The sequence below is a fragment of the Saccopteryx bilineata genome, chromosome 10 (assembly GCF_036850765.1).
Source record: "Saccopteryx bilineata isolate mSacBil1 chromosome 10, mSacBil1_pri_phased_curated, whole genome shotgun sequence".
Lineage (NCBI taxonomy): Eukaryota > Metazoa > Chordata > Mammalia > Chiroptera > Emballonuridae > Saccopteryx > Saccopteryx bilineata.
The window spans coordinates 13916917-13944041 of NC_089499.1; the positions used below are offsets into that span (position 1 = coordinate 13916917).

The 27125-nt window shown below is 52.6% G+C and overlaps 2 protein-coding genes across 13 annotated transcripts in view; both read right to left on the reverse strand.

Moving 5' to 3' along the window:
* Nucleotides 1-27125, reverse strand: part of XYLB (xylulokinase) — a 70464-nt gene that overhangs the window by 39830 nt on the left and 3509 nt on the right. For 2 of the 10 annotated variants that reach the window (XM_066246094.1, XM_066246087.1), the window contains exons 1-2: nucleotides 3683-3798; nucleotides 2218-2300 (exon numbers count right to left, since the gene is read on the reverse strand). The exons of 1 other annotated variant lie outside the window; for it this stretch is intronic. Coding sequence is in view for 5 of the 9 variants with exons in the window: in XM_066246083.1 (XP_066102180.1) it covers nucleotides 2218-2300; nucleotides 2834-2899 (149 nt within the window). In the remaining 4 variants the exon portion in view is untranslated. Of the gene's footprint in view, nucleotides 1-2217; nucleotides 2301-2833; nucleotides 2919-3682; nucleotides 3799-3858; nucleotides 4014-27125 lie in introns of those variants that run through there. 7 more of the 10 variants (XM_066246083.1, XM_066246093.1, XM_066246084.1 and 4 more) reach the window with 7 other exon arrangements.
* LOC136314741 (solute carrier family 22 member 14-like) lies at nucleotides 7937-26870 on the reverse strand. 3 transcript variants are annotated; one of them, XM_066246080.1, is made up of 12 exons: nucleotides 26503-26870; nucleotides 19494-19579; nucleotides 16205-16705; nucleotides 15780-15883; nucleotides 15419-15573; nucleotides 14508-14676; nucleotides 13573-13693; nucleotides 13231-13328; nucleotides 12755-12969; nucleotides 11112-11220; nucleotides 10289-10492; nucleotides 7937-8227 (listed from the first exon to the last, which is right to left on the reverse strand). In XM_066246080.1, the coding sequence occupies exons 1-12, from the start codon at nucleotides 26864-26866 to the stop codon at nucleotides 8107-8109; spliced, it is 2247 nt and encodes a 748-aa protein (XP_066102177.1). In that variant the 5' UTR covers nucleotides 26867-26870; the 3' UTR covers nucleotides 7937-8106. The 3 variants fall into 3 exon arrangements, with proteins under 3 accessions (XP_066102177.1, XP_066102179.1, XP_066102178.1); XM_066246082.1 differs by lacking the exon at nucleotides 26503-26870 and adding an exon at nucleotides 21712-21785; XM_066246081.1 differs by having other exon boundaries at nucleotides 8090-8227; nucleotides 10289-10379.

A 27125-nucleotide genomic window follows, 5' to 3' on the forward strand; every position in this document is an offset into this window, starting at 1 on the left:
TGGAAACCTATCTTTCTCCTCCTCATCCCTATAAGACCCTTGTACATAATGATAAAAGAGAAGATTTTTAAATTATGTTCACTGGGTAGATTTTGCCTTATTACAAACCACTACAAAATGTAGTGGCTTGAATCTACTTAGCTAACAATTCTGTTGGTCAGTCATTGGGCTGGGCTCAGCTGGGTGGTTCTTCTGCTCTCCCCTGGACTCACTCATGCATCTGTGGTCAGTTAACTGTAGCTAGAGGTCTGTGCTTCTGGGGGCTGAATTCTGCTTCTCTTCCCTGGGGGTAGGGGCTAACCAGGTCAAAGTCTTTCATACTGCAGTAGGCTAGCCTGAGCTTGTCTATGTGGTGGCCACACAGGACCCCAAGAATGGGAGTAGAAGCACACAAAGCCTCTTGAGGGTTAAGGTTAGAATTGGCACAATGTTACTTCCCCCACATTCTACTCATTAAAATCAACAGGTTGGGAAATTATTCTACCTCTTGATGAAAGGAGCTACAATGTCACATTGAAAAGGGATTGGGGCCCTGGCCGGTTGGCTCAGTTGTAGAGCGTCGGCCTGGTGTGTGGGAGTCCCGGGTTCGATTCCCGGCCAGGGCACACAGGAGAAGCGCCCATCTGCTTCTCCACCCCTCCCCCTCTCCTTCCTCTCTGTCTCTCTTTTCTTCCCGCAGCCAAGGCTCCACTGGAGCAGCATTTGCCCGGGCGCTGAGGATGGCTCTGTGGCCTATGCCTCAGGTGCTAGAATAGCGCTGATTGGGGCAGAGCGAAGCCCCAAGATGGGCAGAGCATCGCCCCCTGGTGTGCGTGCCTGGTGGATCCCGGTCGGGTGCATGCGGGAGTCTGTCTGACTGCTTCCCCGTTTCTGGCTTCGGAAAAATACAAAAAAAAAAAAAAAAAAAAAAAGAAAAGAAAAGGGATTGGGTACAGGGAGACGTGGACAATTACGGTCATTTTTGCAATATACTACAGTGTGCACAATCCATATGTTAAGCATATTAAGACACATGAAGTGCTCTAAAGAAGACTTGAACAAATGGAAAAACACGGCATGTGTTTAGACAGGAAGACTTGCTCTCTTGTCAATTTCCTGCAAAGTTAATTTACATATGTAATATGACCTCAATAAAAATACTAACAAGTTTGCTTTCTGGAACATCAAAATGCTAATTCTAAAGTACATACTGATGAAGGTAGAGTACCCATGGAAACTGGAAAAAAAAAAGAACAATCAAAGGGGACCAACAATTCCAGATATTAAATTCTATTATAAAGCTGGAATAATGAAAACGCTGTGTTACTCGCTCATGAACACGAGCTAATACAGCAAATGAAAATGACCAGAACTAGACCTAAACATACACAGAAATTTAGCATATGATAAAGCTATTGTCTTCCATCAGTGAAGATGAACTACTAAACAAAATTGTGTTAAAACAATTAAAGGATCATCTGATAAAAATTAAATTTATATACATATAAATGTAATGCCATGTACCTAAATAAACTCAAAATATTTTTATATAGAAAGAAATTTAATCTTACAAGAACCAGATTAAAATAACCACTCTGGAAGAGAATTGGCAATTTCTTAAAAAGTTAAACATACCCCTACCATATGACTGAGCCACTTCTGAGTGTTTCATTTCCAAGAGAAATGAAAGCTATGTCAACACCAACACATCTATGTGAATTTCATAGCCTCTTTACATATAATAATAAAAAAGTGGAAACAACCCAAATGTTTCTCATCAAGTGAATAGATAAACTAATTGTGATATATTCATACAGTGGATACTACTGAGCAATAAAAATAGCAAACTACTGATACCTGTCACAACATGGATGAATCTCAATCATTATACTGGATTTTTAAATATCAGAGAGAAAAAGAATATATAATTACGATTCCCTTTATATAAAACTCTCAGCACCCAGCACAGTACCTGATGCAAAGTCCCAACTGGTCCCCACTACATATATGCATGAATGCAGGACTGTATGAATGAACGAAGGGATGGGACTGGGAAGGAATTGAGGAGTGCGCATTCCAGGCACAGAAAAAAAGCTGCTGAGAGTTCCACCAAGAGCACCACTCCTGCAGTTAGAGGAAGCCCAGAACAGTGTTTCTGAATTTAAAAGGTTGAGTGAAGACCCCCCAAAAAACCAACCCCCCTACACATGCTCCGAAACATATACACTAGGTTCATACCCAAATTGTGGAAGGTCTCTGTCAAAATGTACACTGTCCTCGTAGAAGACATTCAGCGCTGTGTCGACAGCAACAACCTTCACCTGCAAGGCATATGAAAACATGGCGTAGAGAAGTTTCCTCAGATTCTACACTGGTCCAACCTGGCGACTTCCTGGAAGGCTGGGGTGCATCATTGTAACCATGGCAACAAAGCCCCATGTGGGGACATACCCAGAGATTAAGTACAGTGAAGAAGCTGAGCCTGACCAGGCGGTGGCACAGTGGATGGAGCGTCAGACCGGGACACGAAGGACACAAGTTCAAGACCCCAAGGTCACCAGCTTGAGCGCGGGATCATCTGGTTTGGGCAAAGCTCACCAGCTTGGACCCAAGATTGCAGGCTTAAGCAAGGGGTTACTCAGTCTGCTGTAGCCCCCCACGGTCAGGGCACATATGAGAAAGCAATCAATGAACAACTAAGGTGTCGCAACAAAAAACTGATGATTGATGCTTCTCATCTCTCTCCGTTCCTGTCTGTCCCTATCTATCCCTCTCTCTGACTCTCTGTCTCTGTAAAAAAGAAGAAGCTGGGACTGAAATTTTTTTATGTAGCTCAAAAAATCACTCTACCCACCAAACAGCCAAAGCCAAGGCCCTCTAGAGATGAATGTTCACGGATGAGCTGGTTCCTGCCCCTCATCAGGAAGCCTGAGAAAGCCCTGGAGTCCAAGAAGTGGAACGATTAGGGTTTGGAGATGTCTCTGGGGACCATGTCTGCAGGGATCTGAGAGACCATGCAAACACCCCTAGGCTGTTCCCAAAACAGGCCATGTCCATGGTCCAGAGACATACACTGTCCCAATGCTGCAGACCTCCAAATCCAGGGGTACAGCTACTTTCCTAGATAGATGAGGAAACTGAGGTTTTGCAAGGCAATCTGACTCATCCAGCGTCCCACAGGACTTTATGATCACGGACTGGCCTGCCTCCCTGGCCTGTCTGCAAAGGGAAGCCTGACTACATTGTATTGATTGTAGTTAAGGGGGAGCGCCTTGGCACCCACACGAGGCTGGAAGGCAAATTTGACTGCACGCTTGTCTGCAGGGGTCCTGGAGGAAGGAGCACAGCCCAGTCCTCTGGCCAGCAGTGCTGGGCACGCTGGTGCAAAGGATGATACAAAGGTCATTTGTACCTTGTGCCCGTTTCAGTTAAAAAAAAGTTTCAAGCGGTGATCTGGTTCCAGGTCACGGATTATGCCTGTGTACTCATCTACCCGTCTGTCTGTTTCCCCATCTTACATTAGCTGAGTCCCTTCGGGCTCCTGTCACTCGGTGGCCAGAACGGCGCGCAAGCCCGCCAGGTCCTCAGGTGCCTCCGGGCACTTCCCGACCACACGTCCCCAGGATCCACCCGCTGCGGGGTGGGGGGAGGAGGACGTTTCCGGGAGGGCCGGGGTACAGGGCCGACCGCTGTCGCATCTCACCAGCGGGCAGCACTGGTAAGGCGTCGTCGGGCAGGGGCGCAAGTCTCGGAGAAGTCAGAGAGGGAGGTGCGCCCGCGGCTCGTCCCAGGTGACTCGGCACCGGGGTCCCGCCAGCCAGCCCAGCGACGCGGAAGAGGCGGCCCCGCCCCGCCCCGAACCCCGGCGGGCAACAGTACCTGCTGCGTGCTGAAGTCCCAGCCCAGGCAGCAGCGGCGAGTGCCGGGCTCGGCCATGGCCGCGCAGGGTCCTGCGGAGCGCTTGTCCGTCCTTCCCGCGGCGTGACTGTCGCCGCGCTCCAACGTCCCGAGACGATGGGCCCGCCCCTCACCCCGCCCAGTCCCGGGCCCGAGTCACCGGCGGCTTGCGCTCTGGCTCCGCCTGCTGGGCGAAGCGGGCGTGGACGCGCGTCCGGCTGAGACCCGGGACTTGGAATCTGTGCAAGAGACCTGATACCTCTGCGCAGCCCGCTCCCTCCCACATCAACACACCGTCCATTCTCCCCTTCCAAGTTTCAGCCAGCTTGTCCTTGCCTTTCTGGTGTCCTTGTGCTTGGAGACTTGGGTACTGGAACAGCTGTCCATCCGTGGTGGTTACTCAGGGGTCACAGGGAAGTATGCCCTGGAGCTGGAAGCACTGGGTTCCAGCAGGTCTTATCCTGACCCAGACAATCGGAGTGGTTCCCCATGTGCCACATCCCACCCATCTCTGTGTTTCAAACCAGAACTTCCGATGCCTGGTCAGGGCTCATTTGTTCCTGCTGTCAGCGGGTGTTGATGGCCTAATGTGTGCCAGGCACGGTAAAGGGGGGATTAGAACCTTCTCTTCTTGGAACTGAGGACACCTTCCCTAATTCCACCTTGGTGAAGGCCTTTTCATCCCATTGAGGAAGAATGACTTCTTCCTGAAGCTCTACCAACACCCCCTCACCCCACTGCACCCCACCCCATCTCCTGGAGCATCCCAGCCCACCACAGCTCCTGATGCAATCCAATGGTCTGATCACCTATCTCCCTCTTACAAAACTGCCCGCAGCGGATCTTTCTCTTGGTCAAAGGTCCCAAGGTCAACAGCACAGCTGGGCACAGAGCCAGTAAGTTTGACTCCAGAATCCACATTTAACTACTGAACAAGACAATTTGCTGGGCAGCCTTGTGAGAAGGCCCGTGGCAATATACAGCTGACTCACAAAGGCCACGGCTGCTGGCTCTTCCTTCAGCTGCCTCACAGGAAGGCCTTGTCTGGCTCAGGGCACCTTTCTCTTGGGCTGTGGCACCTCTGCCATTCTGGTGACTCCTCCTTTATCTTTTTAAAAAATATTTTCTATTGGTTTTATTAGAGTGATATTAGTTATTGAAATATACAGGTTCCAAGCCCTGGCTGGGTGGTTCAGTGCATAGTGTCGTCCCGGTGCATCGAGATTGGGGGCCCAGTCAGGACACATATGAGAAACAATCAATGAATGCACACCTAAATGGAATAACTAAGTGGAACAACCTGTTGATGCTTCTCCCTCTCTCCCCTCTTCTCTCTCTCTCTCTCTCTTTCTCTCTCTCAAATCAATGGAAAAAAATCTAAAAGTTATACAGGTTTCAGGTGTATGATTCTATAATACATCATCTGTACAATTGCATTGTGTTTTGACCAACCCAAGTCAAGTGTCTTGATATAACAGGCCTTTCATTGCGGTCACTGAAAAGACTGGAGGTCTGAAAGCCCATCTGCTTACATAAGGATACTGCAAGTCCACGACCTGAACCATTAGCAAGGAATGAAGGCAGACATCTTAATTTCTAATTGTCAGGGCTTCTCATGTTGTCTTCCTTGTTGATGTCCTGGAAAGGGGCACCCAGTAGCAGAAGGATTCTGTGGAACCTTTGGTTTAGACCTTCCTTTTGTCACCAGTCTCCAGCTGGCTCCTCCCCTTATTCAGGCCCTAAATAGGCAAAGCCCACCCACAGTAGAGGAGTCTCGTGATCTGATTTGCATACTAGGAAGCACACTCAAGCTGCTATGTGGAGAATGGGGAAAAAGGGGAGAAAGGAAAAGTTGACCCAAATGTGGTTGCTGGAAGCCTGACCTGGGGCAGGGATGCTAATGATGGAGACGAGTAGGTGACTCAAGAGATATTTAGGAAGCTCTGGGGACTTTGTGAACTGAGAGAGGCAGAGGTAAAGGTAACGTCCAGACTTCTGGTTTTGGTGATCTGGTTAGTTAACTGTTGATGTATAACAAAATACCCCTAAACTTGGTGGCTAAAGCAGTAATATTGTATTGTCCCTCAGACATCAGCAGGTCAGTGTGGGTGAGCATATGTAGGCTAGGATCTGTTCAAGTGGCTCTGTTCCATGTGTCTCTCTTCTTTCTCTTTCTGGGGCCAGCAGAGTACTCCCAGCATGGACCTCTCATAAAGCAGCAGAGCGTAGAGGGCCAGGGAAAGGTGTGAAGCCTCTGATGTTCTAGGCTTGGAAATGGCATCTGCATTTCCGCCTCTCTGCCACCAGCCAAAGTCTCATGGCCAGCCCAAAGTCAAGTGGCAGGTATGAGGCCGTGGTGAGGGTGTGACGTAGGAGGGGTGAAGACCTATGGGCACAGCCTGGGCTTGGCATGTGGAAGTCCCAGGTTTGATTCCTGGCCAGGGCACACAGGAGAAGTACCCATCTGCTTCTCCACCCCTCCGTTCTTCTTTCTCTCTATCTGTCTCTTACCCTCCTGCAGCCACGGCTCCATTGGAGCAAAGTTGGCCTGGGCGCTGAGGATGGCTCCATGGCCTCTGCCTCAGGTACTAGAATGGCTCCACTTGCAGAGAATCACCCCTCCAGTGGGCAACCCGGGTTGATTCCTGTCGGGATCATGTGGGAGTCTATCTCTCTGCTTCCCTGCTTCTCACTTTAAAAAAAAAAAAAAAAAGAACTCTGGCCACCAGTGCAGTCTACCGCAGGCCACTACCAGATGGGGGTAGCTCTATTCTATGAGTCAGGAACCTATACAGAATATTTAATAAGTCACTCTTTCTTCGGTGGGATCAATTCCAATTTCATTTCTCTTTTTTTTTTTTTTTTACTCAACTGCTATTGTTCATTTCTAGTCTTTATGAGTGTCCTTCTCCATATTCGTGTCGTAGGAGTTATATCACCTCTTTGAACATTGTGAACAAATGTCCAGTCCTTCTCACAGAGCTCCATCAATCGAAGGTAAACCCTCCAGTTTATGGCTTCTGCCTGCGTGCCATTTGTTTTCTCATGTGTTCAGTCATTCTGCAGACACATATTTTATTCAGCAAGATTCATTTTCACTAGAAAAACCTATCAGGCCTGTGCAATCGTATAAATTGCAGTTCTTATGATTCCTTCACCTTCCAGCCCTGCCTTGAAGGTATACACAGTAGGACTGTGAAATCTGTCCTCTGCCTGCACTGGAGCAGAAAGAACACCCAGTGCAGGGTCAGGAGCCCTTGGCTTACAAGCCAGGTGTGGCTCTTTTGATGGCTGCATCTGGCTCGCAGACAAATCTTTAATAAAAAAAATAATGTTAAGAATATAAAACAAGCCTGATCTGTGGTGGCGCAATGGCTAAAGCATCGACCTGGAATGCTGAGGTCGCTGGTTCAAAACCCTGGGCTTGCCTGGTCAAGGCACATATGGGAGTTGATGCTTCCTGCTCCTCCACTCTTCTCTCTATCTCTCTCTCTCTCTAAAATGAATAAATAAAAATCTTAAAAAAAAAAGAATATAGAACATTCTCATGTATTACAATCCATTCATTTCCTACCGCTCATGTTCATTGTTGCGAGTGGCTGGAGCCAATCACAGCTGTCCTCTGGGACAACACCAAATTTTTATTGGATGATGTGTAACGTACACGGGTCCTTGTATGGCTCTCACAAAATTACATTTCAAAATATGTGGCGTTCATGGCTCTCTCAGCCAAAAAGTTCACTGACTCCTGACCAGTGGATGCCGGGGCTGGAGGGTGTGAGCAGTGTCAAGGTGTCCTGCCCCGGCCCACTCTTGGCCCTCACAGACGTGGCCTACTGCACACCCCTTCCAGAGAGCTCCTTGCTGTCCCCAAGGGTTAGCTAAAGACATTAAGGACTCTGGATGAGCCTGTCCGGCCCACAGTTTTCTGGGCCTGGGTCTCTGGATTCTCCAGACAAAGCCAATTTGGAACTAGCCGTCTCGATTCCAACAGGGTATCTTTATTAGAATACATCACACCTTGGCTCCCCACAAACAAGCCATTTTTGAATCTCGAGGACTGACTCCGGAGCAGGACTGACTATGGCCCCCAAGCTGGACTAGACCCAGCATTTGTGGCCTAAAATCTAAGACTCCAAACCCAGCCACTCAACTCTCCCCGAGATTGACTGAGAGCCTGGCCCTCAGTCATCCTGTCCGGCTGCGGTCTCTTCTTTGGCCTGCAAAGACTCAGTGTGGAGAGATTCTGGTATCAAACTCAGCATCATGGCTTTGAGACAGTGTTCTTCGCCTCTCCTCAGTCCCATCATGACGTGACTCACTCTCAGATACCCGATCGTGGTTCATGTCCCTAAACAAACCATTGGAGAACAAGTCATGATCTGTATATTTCAGAGCTGAAAAAAAGCAGCAAGTCTGGGGCAGCTCCGGCCATAACTGACTCTGCATTCTTGAGAGCTGGGGCTTTTCCATGCCTGCAGGTCCCCAGAGCTGGGGCTTTCCCATGCCTGTAGGTTAGGAGCCTGTGATGGACCCTCGCCTCTATGACCAGGCCACTTTCTTCTCCTGACCCTGCAGTCTGTCTTCTGCATCTTTAAGGTTCTGACTGCTGTCTTTATCACTAGTACTTACTGAGCATTTGCCACATGTCAGACACAGTGCCAACCATTTTATGTACGTTCAATCATCCCAAAACCCCGTGAGACAGGAAGGCGAGGCTACACGTTTTTAAACTGTCTGTGCCTCAGTGTCCTCACCTATAAAGTAGGAAATAGTGATAGGACCTACCTTTCATGTGGTTAGGATGAGGTGTGAAAACATGTGTATAGAACAGGATCTGACACGTAATAAACGTTTTACCCTGCCTAGGCTGGTTGGCTCAGTGCTAGAGCATTGGCCCAGCATGTGGATGTCCCAGGTTTGATAACCTGTCAAAAACACACAGGCGACCATGTGCTTCTCCCCACCCTTCTCCTTCCCCTATTTCTCTCTCTTTCCCTCCCGCAGCCATGGCTCTAACAGTTGGAGCAAGTTGGCCTGGGTGCTGAGGATGGCTCCATGGCCTCGCCTCAGATGCGAAAATAGCTCAATTGCCGAGCAACAGAGCAACAGCCCAAGATTGGCAGAGCATCGCTCAGTAGGCAGCTTTCCAGGTAGATCCTGGTTCAGAGAACATGCAAAAGTCTGTCTCACTGTCTCCATGCCTCTCACTTAATAAAAAAATAACAATAAAATAAAAGTTCCATACCTACTAGCAATTGTTAATACTATACCACCATTGCATTTTGCAAATGAAGAAACTCAGGGGTAAATAAAAACTCTCAGAGGTATTGGGTAACCTCCCTGTGCACATCTAGGAAGCGGTGGAAGAGATGGAACTCCAGGCCATCTGGCTCAGAGCCTGCGATCCTAGCCTGTGCTCCTAACTACATGCTATTACTCTGCTGCATTGCACCTCCTCTCTCTACAGTGGGGCAGACGCCTATTCATTGTTCAAAGCCCAACTCACATGTCACTTCCTCTGTGAAGTGTGCCCCAACTCCCCAGATGAAAGTTCCTCTCTCCTGGAGCTCCTGTATGTCTATAAATCCCTCTGTCAGAGGCCATCAGTGATAACTGTTTGCATATTTGTCTCCCCATTAACTATGGCTTGCTTAGGACCAAAGACCTTTTACTTCTGACAGTGCAACCCTGACGGTGCCAGTGAGAACTTGAGGAAGGAGGGAGGAGAATAGTGCAAAGAAGGAGGCCCGAGGCAGTGACCTCTGTAGCACGAGCAGAGGCCCTGGAGGACATCAGGCAGCCTCTGCCCCTCACTGTTGCCCAGGTCCCCTCAGGTCCAGGGAGAGAGTGATGTACTATGTTGGCCTCAAATCCCCAAAGTGATGGTTCTCCCAATCAAGACACAAGTGTTCTCCAGGGGGCACTTAGGAGACCAGAGGCCAGAAGTGTCCATGGAGGGGTTGGGGTAGAGCCAGGTTCTTGAACGGCGTTCCTGGGCTGCTGAGGCCGAGAGGCCAAAGTCATAAATCAAGACTGGGTTCAGATAGGAAGGGAGAAGTACTCAGGGAGATGATGCCAACCCAGTGTCCTTTGCCCTGGCAGGGCAGGAAGCCCAGGGCATCTGTAAGGCAACCCGCCAGTCCAGACAGGCAGCCAGGAGGCAAAGAAAGTAGAGGACCTGGCCCCTGCTGGGTCAGAAGAACCAGGTGGAAGAACAGAGGCTGGGCTGGATAAAGTTGGGTGGCAACTTTACCCAGCGCCCAGGAGAGCTGGGGAGACTGCTATGGACACAGTGGCTCCTGTATCCCAGGCCCTTTGGACAAAGGGGCAAGATGGACACACTGTCAGTGCTGAGAGCTACAGAACCAGGCCTTGTGCTGGCCAGAGCCCAGGGCCCTCACACCCCTACCTTGTCTTCAAGACGTAGTCCTCCAGGCTATCAACAAGGGGCTGCCCACGCGTTTCCGGAATCATGGCGCAGAGGAACAAACCACTGATGGCTAAGAGGCAGCAGACAATACCCGGTAGGGAATTGACTCTCTGGCCGAGGAGTGCCAGAAACAATATGCCTCCAGTCGACCAGGCCACGGTCATCAGCCCCAGACCTGTCGACCTGGAAGGAAAGGTCAGAGCTTGTCCGGGGGACCTGATGGTCCCAGAGGCTGGGTAGAGTGGGAGCAGCAGCCCCTCCACTCTCTACGCCCTCCAGACTCTGCCCTGCCCCCACTGCCAGTGTGACCTTGGAGAATGTAGTTCTCGTTGATTCAAAGTGGGTAGTAATTTTTCTGGGCCTACTTCATGGGGTCAGGAGTGGGAGAGATAAGACCCAACACTGAGGGGGTGTACAGAGAGACGGCGCAGGGGAGGGCACTGTCGCCAGCAGCGAGGTCTCAGGCAGTGAACGGCCTGGGACTCACAGCGACCCAGACAAATCTCAGACAGTCGATGCCAAGCTGGAGTCAGACTGCCCAGGGCCAATGCTACTTCTGTCTCTTGCTCTGTCTGACCTTGAGCCAGTGCCTTTACCTGTTTGATTTCGCTGTCTCAAGTATGGCTAATGATGCTATTTGGTAGAATTTTTGTGTAAGGGTTAGCTGGGATAATCCAGTAACCTTCTCAGCACGGTGCCCATCACCGGGTGAATGCCCAATCTTAGCTGCTGCAATCCATCTTGCTTTTGTCCCACCTCCCACCCCCCTCGGTCCGTTCCCCCCCCCACCCCAGGCTCGTACCTGACGACAGTAGGGAGGAGCTCGGCAGTGTACAGGAACACCACAACGATGGAGGACTGTAGGGTGAATTCTCCTAGCAGGATCATCAGGAGCTTCGCAGATTTCAACTCTGTGGTCAAACAACGTGAGCGCCTGACTGTGGGGTCACCCTGCCATCAGGCCCGGTGGGGGAGGCCTCCCGTCGGCTCTCCCTGGGTCTCTCTCAGAAGGCATCTCAACCGGTCACCCCCACCCCACCCACACCTGGTCAGCCGACTCAGACATTCGGTCAGTGGAGGGTCGGCCTACCAAGGCCCAGTCAGACTGGGAGGTAGGAAACCTGCAGCGGAAGAGTTGGCCAGCGGGTCTGGATGTCCCGTGGGGACCCATGTGGCCTCTCAGGCCACCGTCTACTATGCTGGACTCAACCCCCACACCTGTGCCAATAGGCTCTCTCCTGTCTCCCACATCCTCACCCAGAGGCAAGGCCACCAAGGAGGAAGAAAAGACCCAGGAAACGCCATAGCTCAGGCACCTGTGTCCCTGCTCACTGCCCTGGGGCCCGGAGTTTGCAGCTCCTCCTCTGTCTACCTCTGCTGGACCCGTCCAGCCTTCTCCCACTCCCCACTTCCGGTCCAGCTTTTCTTGGCTCTGGGATGTAATCACAGAGATCTAGTTTTATCTAGATGGGATTTTATTTCTAGTTTCTCTCACACATTCGCGAGTTTTAAACATTTGTGCTTGACTTATCATAGACCCACTTAAAAAAAAAAAAGAAAAACCGAAGCAAAAGAAATTCAACAACAAAGTGGTTTGCCCGTTCTGTTTTAGCCAGCTCACACAGCCAACAATCCCTACAAGAAAGGTCCCACTCAGTCAAGAAGCTCACAGTTCCAGCCCAGCCCCATAGAAAGAGAGGGAGCCCCCTTGAGGCAGATGCTGGACACAGCAGCCCCAGCTCAGCCTTAGCCCAGGCCCCAGCAGCCCTGGGGGTTCTTATGGGTAGCGATTGATCCGGTGAACACCTGCAACTTAATGTCCACATCCTCTGTCCGATCACTCGGTAGCCCTGTGATGTGACCTGGGAATAGTCAATGTCCCTACGGTTCTGTGAAATGTTGAAACACTCCCTCCAACTTCCCATCTTTAGTTCTGAGCCCACAGGGTACTAGGGCAGCGTGCTCCCCAGGGAAGGAGAGGCCCCCATGCAAGAGCAACTTCTAAGACTTAAGAGCTATCCCGCACGCATGCAGGCTTTAGTGGGCTCTGCTTTCCTGGTGAAGTTACAGCTTAACTCGTATTTCCCAATCACAGGCTACAGATGAGAGGCCCAGGGGCGGGACAGTAAAATGATTGTTGACACATGTGTCCCCATTGAACCACCAGATGGAAGGTGGGTTGGAATCGACGGAAGGTTGCCCACTCTCCTGCCTGCACAGGAACGAGTCCTCTGGACAGCACGCCCTCTCCTGGGCCTCTGAGAGCTGTGAGCGCCCCGACTTGGACCCTCCCACCGCCGCCCAGGGATGGCGATGGTCTAGCAGTCAGCACTGGCTGTTGGCCTGCAGGCCAGTGCAGGGGAGGTGGGCTTTAGGTGCAGAAGGCTTGAGGGAGGGTTTGACAGACGGCATGGGGGGACGTGCTTTGGGAAAGGTGGGCTGTACCTGAGAGGAAGTTAACGACAAGCAAGGTCATGAAGGTGCCTTGGAAAAGAGTCACAGCCAGGCTCCACTTCCTCCCAATCTGCTCCAGGAGAAAGATGGCGCACAGCCGAGCGGGCACACCCAGGATGCCATGAACGATCTGGCTGGTGTAGAGGTTCAAGACAAACTCGTTCAATGTCAAGTCCAGCATCATAAAGGTGTAGCCAGTACTAAAGCTGGAATGAAGAGGAGGGAAACACTCAGAGAGAACAGGAGACAGAGAGACAGACGCAGATGCACACACGCAAAGTGTAAAGATGGAAGCAGAGGAGAGCGGGCAAGGTGGGAGAAGAGAAATAAGCACGCATCTGGGGCCTGCGGGCCAAGCCAGGGCCCGGGGGGCCTGCTCCCTTGCAGCCTGGCCACACCCCTGCCTTCACCAGAGCTCCAGGCAGGCAGGGCTGTTTGCAGTCCCAGCCGGCCAGCCCTATACTCACCCCACACAGGACATCGCCAAGGTCACCTTCAACAGCTGCCTATTGTTGTAGAAGTCTAGGAGTGAGGCATCAGTCAATGGCTTTCTGGGTACCTTTAGCTATAGGACAAACAGGATCAGCCAGAGGCAGGGTGCAGACCCTAGCTTGCTCCAGGACACACAAAAGCAGCCTCCCCCCCCCAACCCCCCACCCAGTGCCAGCCTGGTCTCTGGCCTTCTCCTGACAGGATTTCATATTTCTGGGGACACCCTCTGGGCCAAGGTCTCACCTACAAGAATGAGGAGGGAAGAGGTCCTTCCCCGGCCCCCTGCCTGGCTTCGCTCTGCGTCTGAGGCCTCTTACCTGGTCCAATAGACTTGAAGGAATCTTCCTGTTGTTCACAGCAGCCGCATAGCGCAGCACGTGCTTGGCCTGCTTCATCTTCCCTTTCACCATCAGCCACCGAGGGGACTCTGGGAGGATCCTGCATGGCAAACCCCTCCCTCATCCATCACTCCAAGATGCCCCAGAGACCGAAGTGGGCCCCATTCCCGCCTCCATGGTGGCCATCCCGTTCCAGCCTGAGCTCATTCAGATGTCGGAGGCCTTGGAGGTGGCCATCACTCTGGAGGTGTCCTCCTTCTCTCCTTGGTAGTCATCGCCCCGCCCATGCCCAAGCCACACACAGGCCCCACTGGTGCTCGGTGCCACCCTGACCACACACTGCCTCTGCCCGCAGTCTCTTTCCCCTCTGTCTACTCTGAAGGCTCTCTGCTTTCTATCTCAGGGTCATCCCCACCGGCGCAGGCATGCCGAGGGCACTGTCCTCCACACCCATGTCCACACCCACGCGTGGAGCCTCATTCTCAGAGGTGGGATTTCAGCCCAACACGGGGAAGGAGTCGTTTCCTAGACAGCCCCATTTTTGGTGCCCTCCTAAAAACTTTGCGGCCCCCTGCCACATCACAGGGGCCACTTCACGGTTAGGAAGGACAACAGAGTGTTTGTCAACCTCAATTTTCCTTTTTCTCTGCCTTCAATCCTGACCATTTCCCTGTCCTTGAATCTTGCCATATGACACTATCCCTTCTGGTTCTATGACATCTCCTGAAGGGTATCCTCGGAGGAGGGGCAAGCTGGGGTCCAGAGGCTCTGCCCCTGGCTCTCTCTCATCTCATCCACTCATACTTTCTCCAGGGAACATTCCACCCCCTTCAGCCCTCCAAGGACCCTTCCCACCCCTCAACCTCCAGTCCTCCGGGCCCCACCCTGTGCACGCCCGGTGCCCCTTTGCTTACCAGATATAGGAGATGGTAAAGAATATAGGTGACGCCCCGATCAGGTACAGCATCCGCCAGTGGGAAAATGTGTAGGCAAGCCCAGCCAGGTACAGGAACCCAAAGGCATAAAAGCACTGGTCCAGGACGATGGCATGGGCCCGGTGCTCCCCCGTTAGCCACTCAGTCACTGTACAGAGGCCAAGAGGACAGCATCACGGTCAGCTCAGGGTCCTTCTGAGATGCCCAGCCCTGCTTGAGACAGTTCAGGCTGAGCAAAGGTTCTTCTGCCTGCTTGATCTGCCCTATGTCCAGAGACAGCCTTCCAAAGCCAGGAGGCAGAGTGCCTTTCTGTCCTCCAAGGCACAGTCCCGGCCCCTTGTCTGACCTCCCAACCACAGCTATAGCCTCCGGTCCCTTGTCAGCCCAGCTGCTCCCTGTCCACCTCTTGCCTGACCACATGCCCGTCACTGGAAGGCCTGCTTCTGGGCCTCGTGACTGCCAGATGGAGAGACAAGAAATCGCTCTCCTTTTCTTTGTTCTTAGTGCATCTGTGCTTTCGCCACTTTGGTCGAGCCTGTGTGGAGGAACCCGATCCCTCTGGCCGGGCTTTGGGGTCTCCTGCCAGGGAACCGTGAGCACATCAGGAGATGGCAGCTGTAAGGCTGAATGAGTGTGTGGGCCCTTCTTCAGGGCTTAATAACTGTAAGGCGTGGGGCGGTGGGTGGTGTATCAGGAGTCGTGAAAGGGGAATGTATAGGGTGGAGGTGGTCAGAATGGAGAATGAGGGTGGAAGGGCCGTCTGGGCATGGATTCTCTGCACCTCCAGGCAGCCTAGGGGAGGCTCCCATCTCTACCACCAGCGGGCTTGAGTCTCAATTCCAATCTGCAGGTTCGCCCATGGCCCCCTTCCCCGCGAAGCTCAGACTCACTTAAAGATATGCTGCTGAGGCTGTAGCCCACCAACGCCTGGGACACCATGAAGCGGTAGATCCGATACTGCTGAAAGGTACTGACGAAGGCTGACCCAAAGCCGAAGATCATCATTTCCATGATTGACAGCAAGATGGTAGGGTAGCGGCCAAACCTGAGGGCAGGTGAGGGGGCTGCTCCAAGTGTGTAGGCCTCCCCGTCTGGCCCCAGCCGGATCCCTGGGGCCAGGGCCTAAGCCATCCATGGACCTCCAGAATGCCCCTCCCCTCCCCTTCCTCAGCCCCAGATTCCTCAACTCTGAATGCCCACAAGGAGGAGGCAAGGGCATCCCAGGGACCGGAAGAAACTTGGGAGACTCACCTGTCACTTAGGGTCCCGAAGACGAGCGCCCCCATCACGAGGCCGGCCATGAACACAGTCTGCTGAGCTTCTATTTTAATTTCTTTTGCACACACCAGGTCAAACTGGGAATTATACGTAAGGATTGGCCACAGGCCTCCACCCCAGGGTCAGCCTTCTGGGTCCAGAGGCTGAGCCTCCTCCCAGGGTGGGCCTTCAAGCACAAGGGGCCTGGGACGGAGACAGGTTCTGTGTGCATAGCCTGCCTCAGCTCTGTGACCTCTGCAACAGGGACCCTCGTTTCTGCCCTGGCCCTTCCTCTGCAGGGTGACCTTGAGCCAATTGCTTCCTCTCCCTGAACCTCAGTTTCCACCCCTGACTGGTGAAGGTAAGGGCATATTTCTGGGCCTGTGCGGTAGCTACACACAACTCAGGACAAGGCACACCTCATTGACCAGCGATCGTGTCTTGCTCTTGGGATAGACCCAGCCATCGCTGCACGACTGCGTTTGGTTGAGGCCAAACTGGATGATGGAATCCAGATCCCAGGACACAGGCAAATACATGTTGCAGGTGTCCAAACTGCCATTGGCATGTCGGGGCAGGGTCAGATTCAGCTGCTCGTCTTCTGACAGGTTCGGGCCCACTGCCAGAATCCAGCTGGTATTGCAATAGGCCTTCTGGGCTGAGAACACGAACATGTCAATAAACATGAAAAAAGAGGACAGCAAGTAGGGCATGAAGCCTAGGGCCACCAGGGTCCGCTGGAATGTGCCAAATCCCCCCACTGCATCTAGGACACGGGCAATGATGTCATCCTTCGTGGTGCTGATGGCACTCAGCTCCGTCCTCAGAGATTCGGACTGGGGTTGCTCTGCAGCCACACTGAAGTTGCTGGGAGCATTCTGGGTTTTGAGCTCCACTCTCAAGTTGTCCTTGCTTGCCATCTGTTCAAAGAAAGGACACAGTTCGGCCTCTACTGATACCACTTCCTAGACATCAGGGGCTGCTGTGGGAGCCACTGGCTAGAAATTAGCCTCTCTGCTGGAACAGTTTGGATCCCAAACAAGCTGTGCTCTGTAGTTCCCTTCTTTGCTTCAGAAATTTCTTAGTTAACATAATTTATCCCCCATTGGCCCACCCATCTCTATTTTTTTTTTTTTTTCTGAAGCTGGAAACAGGGAAAGACAGTCAGACGGACTCCGCATGCGTCCGACCGGGATCCACCCGGCACGCCCAACAGGGGTGATGCTCTGCCCACCAGGTGGCGATGCTGTGCCCCTCCGGGGCATCACTCTTCTGCGACCAGAGCCACTCTAGCGCCTGGGGCAGAAGCCAAGGAGCCATCCCAAGCGCCCAGGCCATCTCTGCTCCAATGGAGCCTCGGCTGCGGGAGGGGAAGAGAGAGACAGAGAGGAAGAGGGGAGTGGAGAAGCAAAGGGGTGCCTCTCCTATGTGCCCTGGCCGGGAATCGAACCCGGGTCCCCTGCATGCCAGGCCGACGCTCTACCGCTGAGCCAACCGGCCAGGGCCCCATCTCTATTTTTTAATGCTTTAGGAAATGCTGTGCTAAGTCCTAACAAATTCTGCTATAACTTTCCCACAATTTCAACTTTTTTTTTTTTTTTTTTTGTATTTTTCTGAAGCTGGAAACGGGGAAGCAGTCACAGACTCTTGCATGCGCCCAACCAGGATCCACCCGACATGCCCACCAGGGGGTGATGCTCTGCCCATCCGGGGCGTCGCTCTGTTGCGACCAGAGCCATTCTAGCGCCTGAGGCAGAGGCTATAAAGCCATCCCCAGCGCCCGGACCATCTTCGCTCCATGGAGCCTTGGCTGCAGGAGGAGAAGAGAGAGACAGAGAGGAAGAGGGGAGGGGTGGAGAAGCAGATGGGCGCTTCTCCTGTGAGCCCTGGCCAGGAATCGAACCCGGGACTTCCGCACGCCAGGCTGACGCTCTACCACTGAGCCAACCGGCCAGGGCCACAACTTCAACTTTTTACACACACACCAAGGCACTACCTGTCTGGCGAAAGAAGAGTTCTCCAGGGAACAAAAACCAATAATCCTCTCCTCCCTGCCCCTGCCCTCAGATCTGCATCAGGAGTGGCCAGAGCAAAGCCCAGAGTGGTGGCTGGAAGCCATAGCCATGGAGGTGAAGAGCCAGGGCTGGTGTCGGGAGGCGCCCAGACAGTAGGATGGCATACCGCAGCATAGCACCTAGCCAGCGGCAGCTCTGGGGAGGCGTTAGGTGGCAACACTGACTGTAAGGACGCTACCTGGAACAGCAATAAGGAAGGTGGGGAATTAAGTTTAAATCTCTGCTTGGAGCCAAAACCCTCAGCTTGGCTGAAGAGGTCCTGTATTAGGGCAACCCTTGGCTACCCCCTGAAGCAAGTCTCTGCGGAAGGAAAGTTTCTGTAAATTAAGCCCACAAGGCTCCTACAGATTAAGATTGATTAAGCAAACTCAAAACAGAGATAATCAAACACATGAGAAGGCAAGCCATTCTGAGTCAGCAGAAACAAGAAACTATAGAGTGAGACTGAACTCATGATTTTACATTGCTGTACAACACGTGTGTGGATGCACTTTCTATTTCTGTGCACTGAGATAGCCTAAGAGCAGTGCACGTTCACAGCGGTGGTCACAGCTGGTACTCAGATCTTGGTTTCTAAGGACACGAACCAGGCTTCTTTGGAGGAGTGGTGGATTTGAGGGTTGGAGCAGAGAAAGTACAGAGGTCTTATGTTGCCAGAGGTAAGGAATTGTCGCCCAAATGACAGGGTGTACCAAAAGGACAAAGGAGCCAAACAGACAGAGTCACCAATGACCAAACCTGAGACAGTTAGAGCAACAAAATAAATGATGATTGCAATAGATAACCCATTAGACAAATATATCTGAGTCCATGCTGATATAAATAAAGAACTGAAGACATAAACAGAAGAAAAAAAAATTTAATGTTTATCTAAATAAAAATTTGTAATTATGTGAAAAGAAATTTTAAAAATAAAAGAATTCAGTAAAAGAGCAAAAAAACCAAACCAAAACAAAAAAAATGACCATTTTCTATATATGGCATCTTTTCCTCCATGTTCTTTAGGAAAGATTTTGGATAATGTAGTGAGGGCCTATAGCTGGATAAAGGTCTGACACCTATTCAAATGCTAGAGTTGCTCTCCTTAAGAAGATTGAAAAGATAAAATAGATGTGAACAATATAACCTTGTTTTGAAATCTGGAAACTTATTATGTACTACCAGCACAACAGCAAAGTAAACCAGAACTATAAGCATGGCCTGCTCTAGGCCTTGACAGGCAGTGAACACAGGAGGGTCAGTGACTTGCTCCAGGTCCAACCGCCAGCTCTAGCGGCAGGATTCAGGGCCAGGCCCGACCCCAAAGTCCACACCTTTGTAAAACAGGCTGTTTGTCCAGGCCGCCGCCCACCAGGCTGGCTCTCCACCCGAAGGGCACACACTGTATTCATCATGGCTGCCAAGGGAAAGAGGGAATCTTGGAGCCCAGGGATGATGGATAACTCAATGGGAAGAGTTCAAAAGCTAGAGTCACTTAGGAGTGGGAAGGGATTACTTTGTTCAACTTGGTTGTCTGATGTTTGGAAGATCAAATGAGACCTGTGTCTCATTTGGGAACTCAGTCTTAAACTTCACCACCATGTTGAGCAATCCCTTGTTACCCGGATGCTCATTTCAATCGGCACTTCCGTACCTGTGGGTTTCCCTGGCTTGCCTCTGCCGTTGGACCTGTCAGTGTAGATTTCCTCAAAGGATCACTTGCTGCCAAGCCAGTCATTCCTAAAAAAAAAACATTTTATGTATATTTTATCACAATGAAAATGGTATACAAATACATATGTGTAAGACATTTGTGCAAAATAATTATAAAACTTAGATAAATATGTTAGGGAAAAAAAACCAGAGAGGTGTCTCAAGGTCATGAATAAAAGTTGTCTCTTCTTCCCCATATTGATCTGCACAATCAGTACAACAACTCCAGTCAAAATCCCAAAGATATTGGTTGTGAAATTTGTTCAGATAATTCTAAAAAATTTTTTTTAAGATTTTGTTTATTGATTCTTAGAGAAAGAGAGACAGAGACAGGAAGGGAGAGAGATGAGAAGCATCAACTCGTAGTTGTGGCACCTTAGATGTTCATTGATTGCTTCTCATATGTTTCTTGACCAGGGGGCTCCAGCAGAGCCAGTGACCCCTTGCTCAAGCCAGCGACCTTGGGCTCATGTGGATGATTTCACACTCAAGCCAGTGATCCCACACTCAAGCCGTACAAGCCTACGCTTAAACCAGCAACCTCAGGGTTTCAAACCTGGGACCTCAGCATCCCAGGCCAACACTCCATCCACTGAACCAAGACAGGTCAGGCAATAACACACTAAGAATATTAGAAAAAGGAGCCCAGATGCCCTTTGACGGAAGAATAGATAAACTCAGGGATGTTTAGAGAGTGGACTATAACACAGCAGTGAAAACAAATTCTTTTCAGCTACATCCATTACGACTTGACAGGCTATGGCTGGTTGAGGATGAGCGGGACCCTGAGCAGAGGAACGCGGGCAGCCTCCTCCGGAAGCTGGACAAGGCAAGGACACAGGTTCCCCTAGAGCCTCTGGAAAGGGAACAGGCCGCTGGCACCGTGACTTTAGCCCAGTGAGTCCTATTTGGGACTCTTACCTTCCGAACTAGACCGTAATACAGGGGTCCCCAATCTTTTTTGGGCTACGGACTGGTTTAATGTCAGAAAATATTTTCACAGACCGGCCTTTAGGGTGGGACAGATAAATGCACAAAATAAAATTATGCGACCGGAGTGAAAACTGTGTTATTTTTACTTTTTTTTTTTTTGGATTTTTTTGAAGCTGGAAACGGGGAGAGACAGTCAGACAGACTCCCGCATGCGCCCGACCGGGATCCACCTGGCACGCCCACCAGGGGCGACGCTCTGCCCACCAGGGGGCGATGCTCTGCCCCTCCGGGGCGTCGCTCTGCCGTGACCAGAGCCACTCTAGCGCCTGGGGCAGAGGCCAAGGAGCCATCCCCAGCGCCCGGGCCATCTTTGCTCCAATGGAATCTTGGCTGCAGGAGGGGAAGAAAGAGACAGAGAGGAAGGAGGGGGTGGGGGTGGAGTAGCACATGGGCGCTTCTCCCATGTGCCCTGGCCACGAATCGAACCCGGGTCCCCCGCACGCCAGGCCGACGCTCTACTGCTGAGCCAACCGGGCCAGGGCCAAAACTGTGGTATTTTTAAATATAATTGTCGAACTTATGAGACAAGCGTCAAGAGTGAGTCTTAGACGGATGTAACAGAGGGAATCTGGTTATTTTTAAAAAATAAAACATCATTCAGACTTAAATATAAATAAAAGGGAAATAATGTAAGTTATTTATTCTTTCTGTGTGGACTGGTACCAAATGGCCCACAGACTGGTATCGGTCCGCAGCCCGGGGTTTGGGGGACCACTGCCATAATACACGGGTGTTGTTTTAAGCTACTAAATTAGCAGTAATCTGCGACAGCAGCATCAGGACAGCAGTGCAGGGTGAGTGTGTGTGAGGGTGGAGCGGGCGGAGGTGGGCAGAGACTTCCCGGGGGGAGGGAGAGGAGGAAGGGAACCTTTGCTCTCCTCCCAGAGAGTTGGCTTTCAGTCCTGGAGCCGCTGTACCCACTGTGCCCTCAGGCCTCCTTCAGGGACCCCCCAGCATCCCCTGAACACCCACACGGGTGTGACAGTCTGCCAGGACCTGAGACACTTGCTCCCTCTACTGACCCCACAGGTCCCCTGCCAGGTAGACAGGCCCCAGGCAATTGGTTCTCAATGTACAAAAGAGGAAACTGAGGCCTAGAAAAGCACAGCCCGGGGCAACTCTGTCTGTGGGCAGGAAATGGCCAGATGCCACCCTGGAGAACTCACACTTTCCGTGCGGGCAGCCTGCTCCTTCCACACACTCCCCGCAGTCTTAACGGGTCCTGGCAGGCTCCTGTGCACCTCTGTGCTGAGAATGTGGCCTCACAACAGCCACCCTCCACACCCTCCTCGTCCCTCCGTCCTGGAGACAAAATCACCAGCCAAGCCAGGGCCCACCGGACCACAATCCAGGACCAGTAAGACCGTTGGCAGCAGAACCTTTATGTGTTCCGTTGGTGGCCAGTAGTGTCACATGGGCAGGGATGTCCGTTGGGTGGGCTAGGAATGATGAGGAGCAGCATTCTACTCCAGGGGTATAACTGCCTGCAGAACCTGGGACAGAATGGGGCAAGGCAGGATGGGAAAGTCTCCACGGGAGCCAGCTTCATACCTTTGTGCAGACTGTTCCTGGCACCTGGAGCCCCTGCCTTCCCGTTAAGGGTCTCACCTCCACTGGGGAGATTCTCCCATCGGTCCAGACAGAACTTATCCACCTCAGTCCCCACGCGTCAGGTGGGGGTGGTGGGGACAGTCAGAGGGGGAACCAGCCGAACCTTCAGCGGCTCCCAGACCAGGGGGCGGAGGTGAGGCACGGATTTGGCAGGGAGGACCCAGCAGTGGCACTGCGACTGCGCAGGACAGTCCTGTCCCTGCACCTGAACCGGAGGAGGCTGCAGAGGGAGGAGGTTGGGTGGTGAGAAGTCGGGGAGCTGCGATGGAACAGCTTGTCATTCTCCGAGAGGAGGCAGAAGGGAGGGGTGCAGAGTGGAGGTGAGAAAAGGCACTGGTGGGAGCAGGAGGACCAGCTGACCAGAGGAATCGGGTGGGAATGCTGGGCGCAGTGAAAGACCCCGTGGAGCCTGATGACCGTCAATTTACAGAACAGCCTCGCAGGCAGGGGACCCTCTCCAGCAGTGCCCAGTGGGCCGGGGTGCCAGGAGAGTGAATGTGAATGTTTGGGCTCTTCGGCTGATGTTTGCGTTCAACCACAGGGTGAAAGGGATAAAGAACAAGGTTTTGGACACAGAGAGAAAGGATCCTTATCTCTCAATAGAAATTAGAGTGCTGGTTACCTCTTCAAATCTGAGGACAGAGGTGGGGAGGCAGTAATAAGGCCAACAGACCACAAGGGCCCAATGAGGCTAAGGACGGCGTTGTGGACTGAATGCCGGTGTCCTCCCTCAGCCTCCCAAATTTATATGTTGAAGCCTTAGCTCCCAGTGGTATTTGGAGCTGGGTGTTGGGGAGGTGACTTGGGTTAAGGAGGTCATGAGCATGGGCCTTCCTGATGAGATCAGTAGTAGCTTTGTAAGAACAGAGAGCTCCTTCTCCCTCCACCTGCACACAGAAACACTGGTGAGGGCACAGCGAGGAGGTGGCTGATCACAAGCCAAGAAGAGAGCCCTCATCAGAACCTGACCCTGCTGGCACCTTGATCTTGGACTTCCAGCCTCCAAACCGTGAGAGAATAAATTTGTTTCAAAAGACACCAATTGCCTGACCAGGTGGTGGCGCAGTGGATAGAGCGTTGGACCGGGATGCAGAAGGACCCAGGTTCGAGACCCCGAGGTCACCAGCTTGAGCATTGGCTCATCTGGCTTGAGCAAAAAGCTCACCGGCTTGGACCCAGGGTCGCTGGCTCCAGCAAGGGGTTACTCAGTCTGCTGAAGGCCCGCAGTCAAGGCACATATGAGAAAGCAATCAATGAACAACTAAGAAGTCACAACGTGCAATGAAAAACTAATCATTGATGCTTCTCATCTGTCTCCATTCCTGTCTGTCTGTCCCTGTCTATCCCTCTGACTCCCTCTCTGTCTCTGTAAAAAAATAAATAAAATTAAAAAAAGACACCAATTTTGGGTGCTCTTGTTATTGCAGCCTGGGCAGGAGAAGGCAGAAGGGAAGAATGGTGCAAAGATTCCGAAGGTGGGATGCTCTGGTCAGGGGAGAGGACTCCTGAATAAGTATTCCTTCGCTCATATGTCAGACATTTTTGAGATGTTAGGAGTAGAGCCGTTTTTTCCCAAGCTGATGGTGGGTGCTGGAGCGCACAGGACAAGCACGGACCAGGTGGCGTTAGCTGAATGAGGCGGTGTGAGCCGGAGCGCCTGGAACAAGCACGGACCAGGAGGCGTTAGCTGAATGAGGCTGTGTGAGCCAGAGCACAGTCGGCGGAAGCAAGGAAGACATGGGTTTCTACAAGAGGTTTGTACAAGTGCGAAGGGCTGAGAGGATCGAGCAGCAGCATCGGGGAGCACAGAGGTGCCCACCCCACCTCCCCGGCGTGGAGAGGACGTGTGACCACGGGAAGAGGCGGGAGACCTTTCTGAACGGGCTGAGGACGCAGGAGTTTCTGCTAAATTCAAAGCAGCCATTTGAGAGACAGTTAGGAGACCATGGTTGCAACTGGGTGTAGCTGGGGCCAGGTCAGTGGACTGCAGTCCAAGTAGAGGAGTTGGCCGAGGAAGCGTGGGGCTGCCTTAGACTTTTGACAGTGTCATAATCAACACAAGAGGCATAATAGGATAATGGTCTATCTCAGGGGTTTCTCTGAGGACGGTGGGCACTGAGCCCAGGGGCAGAGGAAACTGAGAAGCTAGCCTGTGTGCCCAGGGCACAGGCCCGGGGAGCAACCACCCAGAACAAAGGGCCTTCACCTCCTCACTGGCCCTCTGTCCCAGCTCCCCTCAGTTCTGGTGCCGTCACCCATTTCCTCATTGGAAAGCTGTCAGGATCCACTGAGGTCATAAAAATTGGCAATCATTTTGATGTCACAATGCCCGGCCTGATTTCCCTGTTTCTTACTTTTGGCTTCTGCTAACACACTTTGCAGGTCGAGAGTACTTTCTCAAATACAAAACTTACTGAGCCTCTCTCATGCTTCAAGAGAAACGATGGCTTTTATTGCCCTCAGAACACGTTCAAAAGCTAAGGCTATGGCCGTCCCAGCCCACCTGGGTCAGTCTCTGCACCCACAGAAACCCTGGACGCTGCAGCCCCTGCCCATTGCTGCTCTTCCCTCGGGAAGCCCGTCAGCACCCTGCCCGCCTTCTCTTACCCTGGCCTGCAGTTCTCTTCCCGCACATCCAACCTCGGGGGTGCACATGAGCTCAGCTGCCTTGTTAATACCACAGGGCTCTATCCTCCTCACACATGGCACCCTTCTGAGGTTCTGGGGGCAGTTTCATAGCTTCAGAGAATTGTCCACCTCTGGGCTTGGCGTGCTTCCAAAGGCAGGGCAGGAGACCTGGGCTCTCCCGACAGGTGAGTGGGTGTGTGGGCAGTGAGCGAGGCCAAGTCCAGGGGTGTATCAGTCAGGGCCACGCTCGAGAACATGGCCCAGCCCCGTGGCAGCAGCGACCTGGGGATGGAGTGTACCCTCCTTTCCTATCTCCTGGGACCCTGGGGGCAGATTGTTGAAACCCCCTCTGCCTTTCACACCAGGCCAAGATTCGAGTCCTTGAGGACTGGTGTTAAGGGACCATAAAATCATCCATTTAAAAATGGGGACGGCCCTGGCCGGTTGGCTCAGCAGTAGAGCGTCGGCCTGGCGTGCGGGGGACCCGGGTTCGATTCCCGGCCACGGCACATGGGAGAAGCGTCCATTTGCTTCTCCACCCCCCCCCCTTCCTCTGTGTCTCTCTCTTCCCCTCCTGCAGCCAAGGCTCCATTGGAGCAAAGATGGGCCGGGTGCTGGGGATGGCTCCTTGGCCTCTGCCCCAGGCACTAGAGTGGCTCTGGTCGCAGCAGAGCAATGCCCCGGAGGGGCTAGAGCATCGCCCCCTGGTGGGCAGAGCATCGCCCCCTGGTGGGCAGAGCATCGCCCCTGGTGGGCGTGCCGGGTGGATCCTCGTCGGGCGCATGCGGGAGTCTGTCTGACTGTCTCTCCCTGTTTCCAGCTTCAGAAAAATACAAAAAAAAAAAAAAAGGGAAGCCTGGGGCCTGATTAGAAAGGCCCTTAAACTCAAACCTCAGATGGGAGTCCTCCCCTAACCCCCCCCACACAGACCGTAAGATGAGTAATGGGCCCACTGCCAGCATGTCCCCGAATTGGGGTTCCTCTGTGCTCACCCACACCCCAGGGAGAATTGTCCCAGCCCAGCTCTGGCCGGCTCCTCTGGGTCCAGCCGATCAGGGCTGCCCGACTTGTCCCCTGAGGTCTCAGCAGCACCCCTCCCTCTGCCCAGACTGGAAGCCACAGGGCTCTGTACTCTATCCAGGGAAAGACCTTGCTCCCCAGTGGCCCATAATCCCTAAGCAAAGGGAATCTCTGCAGAATGGCCCAGAGGCAGTAGGTGAAGCTGCATTTATACCTGTGTCAATAAAGGGCTCCTGTAGGTCTCTTTCCAGGAACAGAGATCACTGTGCCAGAGGGATGCAAGTGTCCACATCCTCCAGCGGGACGCGGCCTTCAGCTTTGGAACGGCCGTCCCTCCGATCCTCTCCGGGTTTTTCATTTCCCATCTTGAAGATATCAGCCTGGGTGCCACCATGGGTCAAGAAAGACTTCTCAGTGTCCCCAAGGGAAGACTGCAGCTTGGAACTCTGTGATTGAGTTCGCAGCAGGAAGCCCAATGGGACTTTTGTTCACCACTGAGAACTGAGAGGAACAACCGTCCCTGTGTTCCAGGGAGAGTTGCTGGACGCATCCATGTGGGCGCACAAGGGAGGAAAACTGGGCCAACAGCTGCCTCCACCTCAGGCTCCATAGAGAAGGGAAGTTGAGGGACGGAAGTTCGGACAGTGCTGCCTGTGACTAGGAGAGGCTAGAACCTTTGTCTCAGGATGGGGGGTCACCTGGGGACACATTTGCAGGCTGGACAAAGGAAGGGGAAGTCCCCAACCAAGCTCCTCTTCCACTGCTGGTGGCACAAGGATGTATGGTATTCCCATGGGCCAGGTAGGGGCTGGGCCAGGTAGACTGCCCTGAGGGACTGCGCCCCAGAGGGCCGGCTCCTAAAGGAAGGCAGGCCAGCAGTGAGAGAGAGGATACGGGCAGCTGCGCAGGGCACGGGCGCCACAGAGCGTCCCGTGGTGAGTGGCGTGTCCACTGGTCACAGCAAGTAGGTGCTGAGAAGATCGCTGGACAGAGCTGACTTCCAGCGCTGCAGGAGATGCAGGAAATGGCAGGAAACGGCTCGTGTGGCTTTGCTGGGGTCATTTGGAGCCTGAGAGAAGGTGACAAGTCAGAGCTGGCCTTCCAGCAGCCACAGCAGGCATCATGCCCCAAGGGGATATTCTCAAGGGGGTACAAAGCCGGAGTCAAGCTGGGCAGGAAGGCACCATGTGATGGGGGCTATTCGCACCTGACCCTTCCTCCAGGCGCCAGGTATGCCCACACAGGGGGGCAGGGTAGACCTCAGGTATGCCCACACAGGGGGGCAGGGTAGACCCCAGGTATGCCCACACAGGGGGGAGGG

Bases quoted from the DNA above. Each gene is read 5' to 3' on its own strand.
- LOC136314741 (XM_066246080.1), bottom strand. From the start codon at position 26,866: ATGACCCCAGCAAAGCCACACGAGCCGTTTCCTGCCATTTCCTGCATC. The intron at 14,677-15,418 runs GTGAGTCTGAGC...GCCTCTGTACAG, and splicing joins CCTCAGCAGCATATCTTTAA to TGACTGAGTGGCTAACGGGG. The intron at 8,228-10,288 runs GTAGGGGTGTGA...TGGTTTGTTTAG, and splicing joins GACTACGTCTTGAAGACAAG to GGACATGAACCACGATCGGG.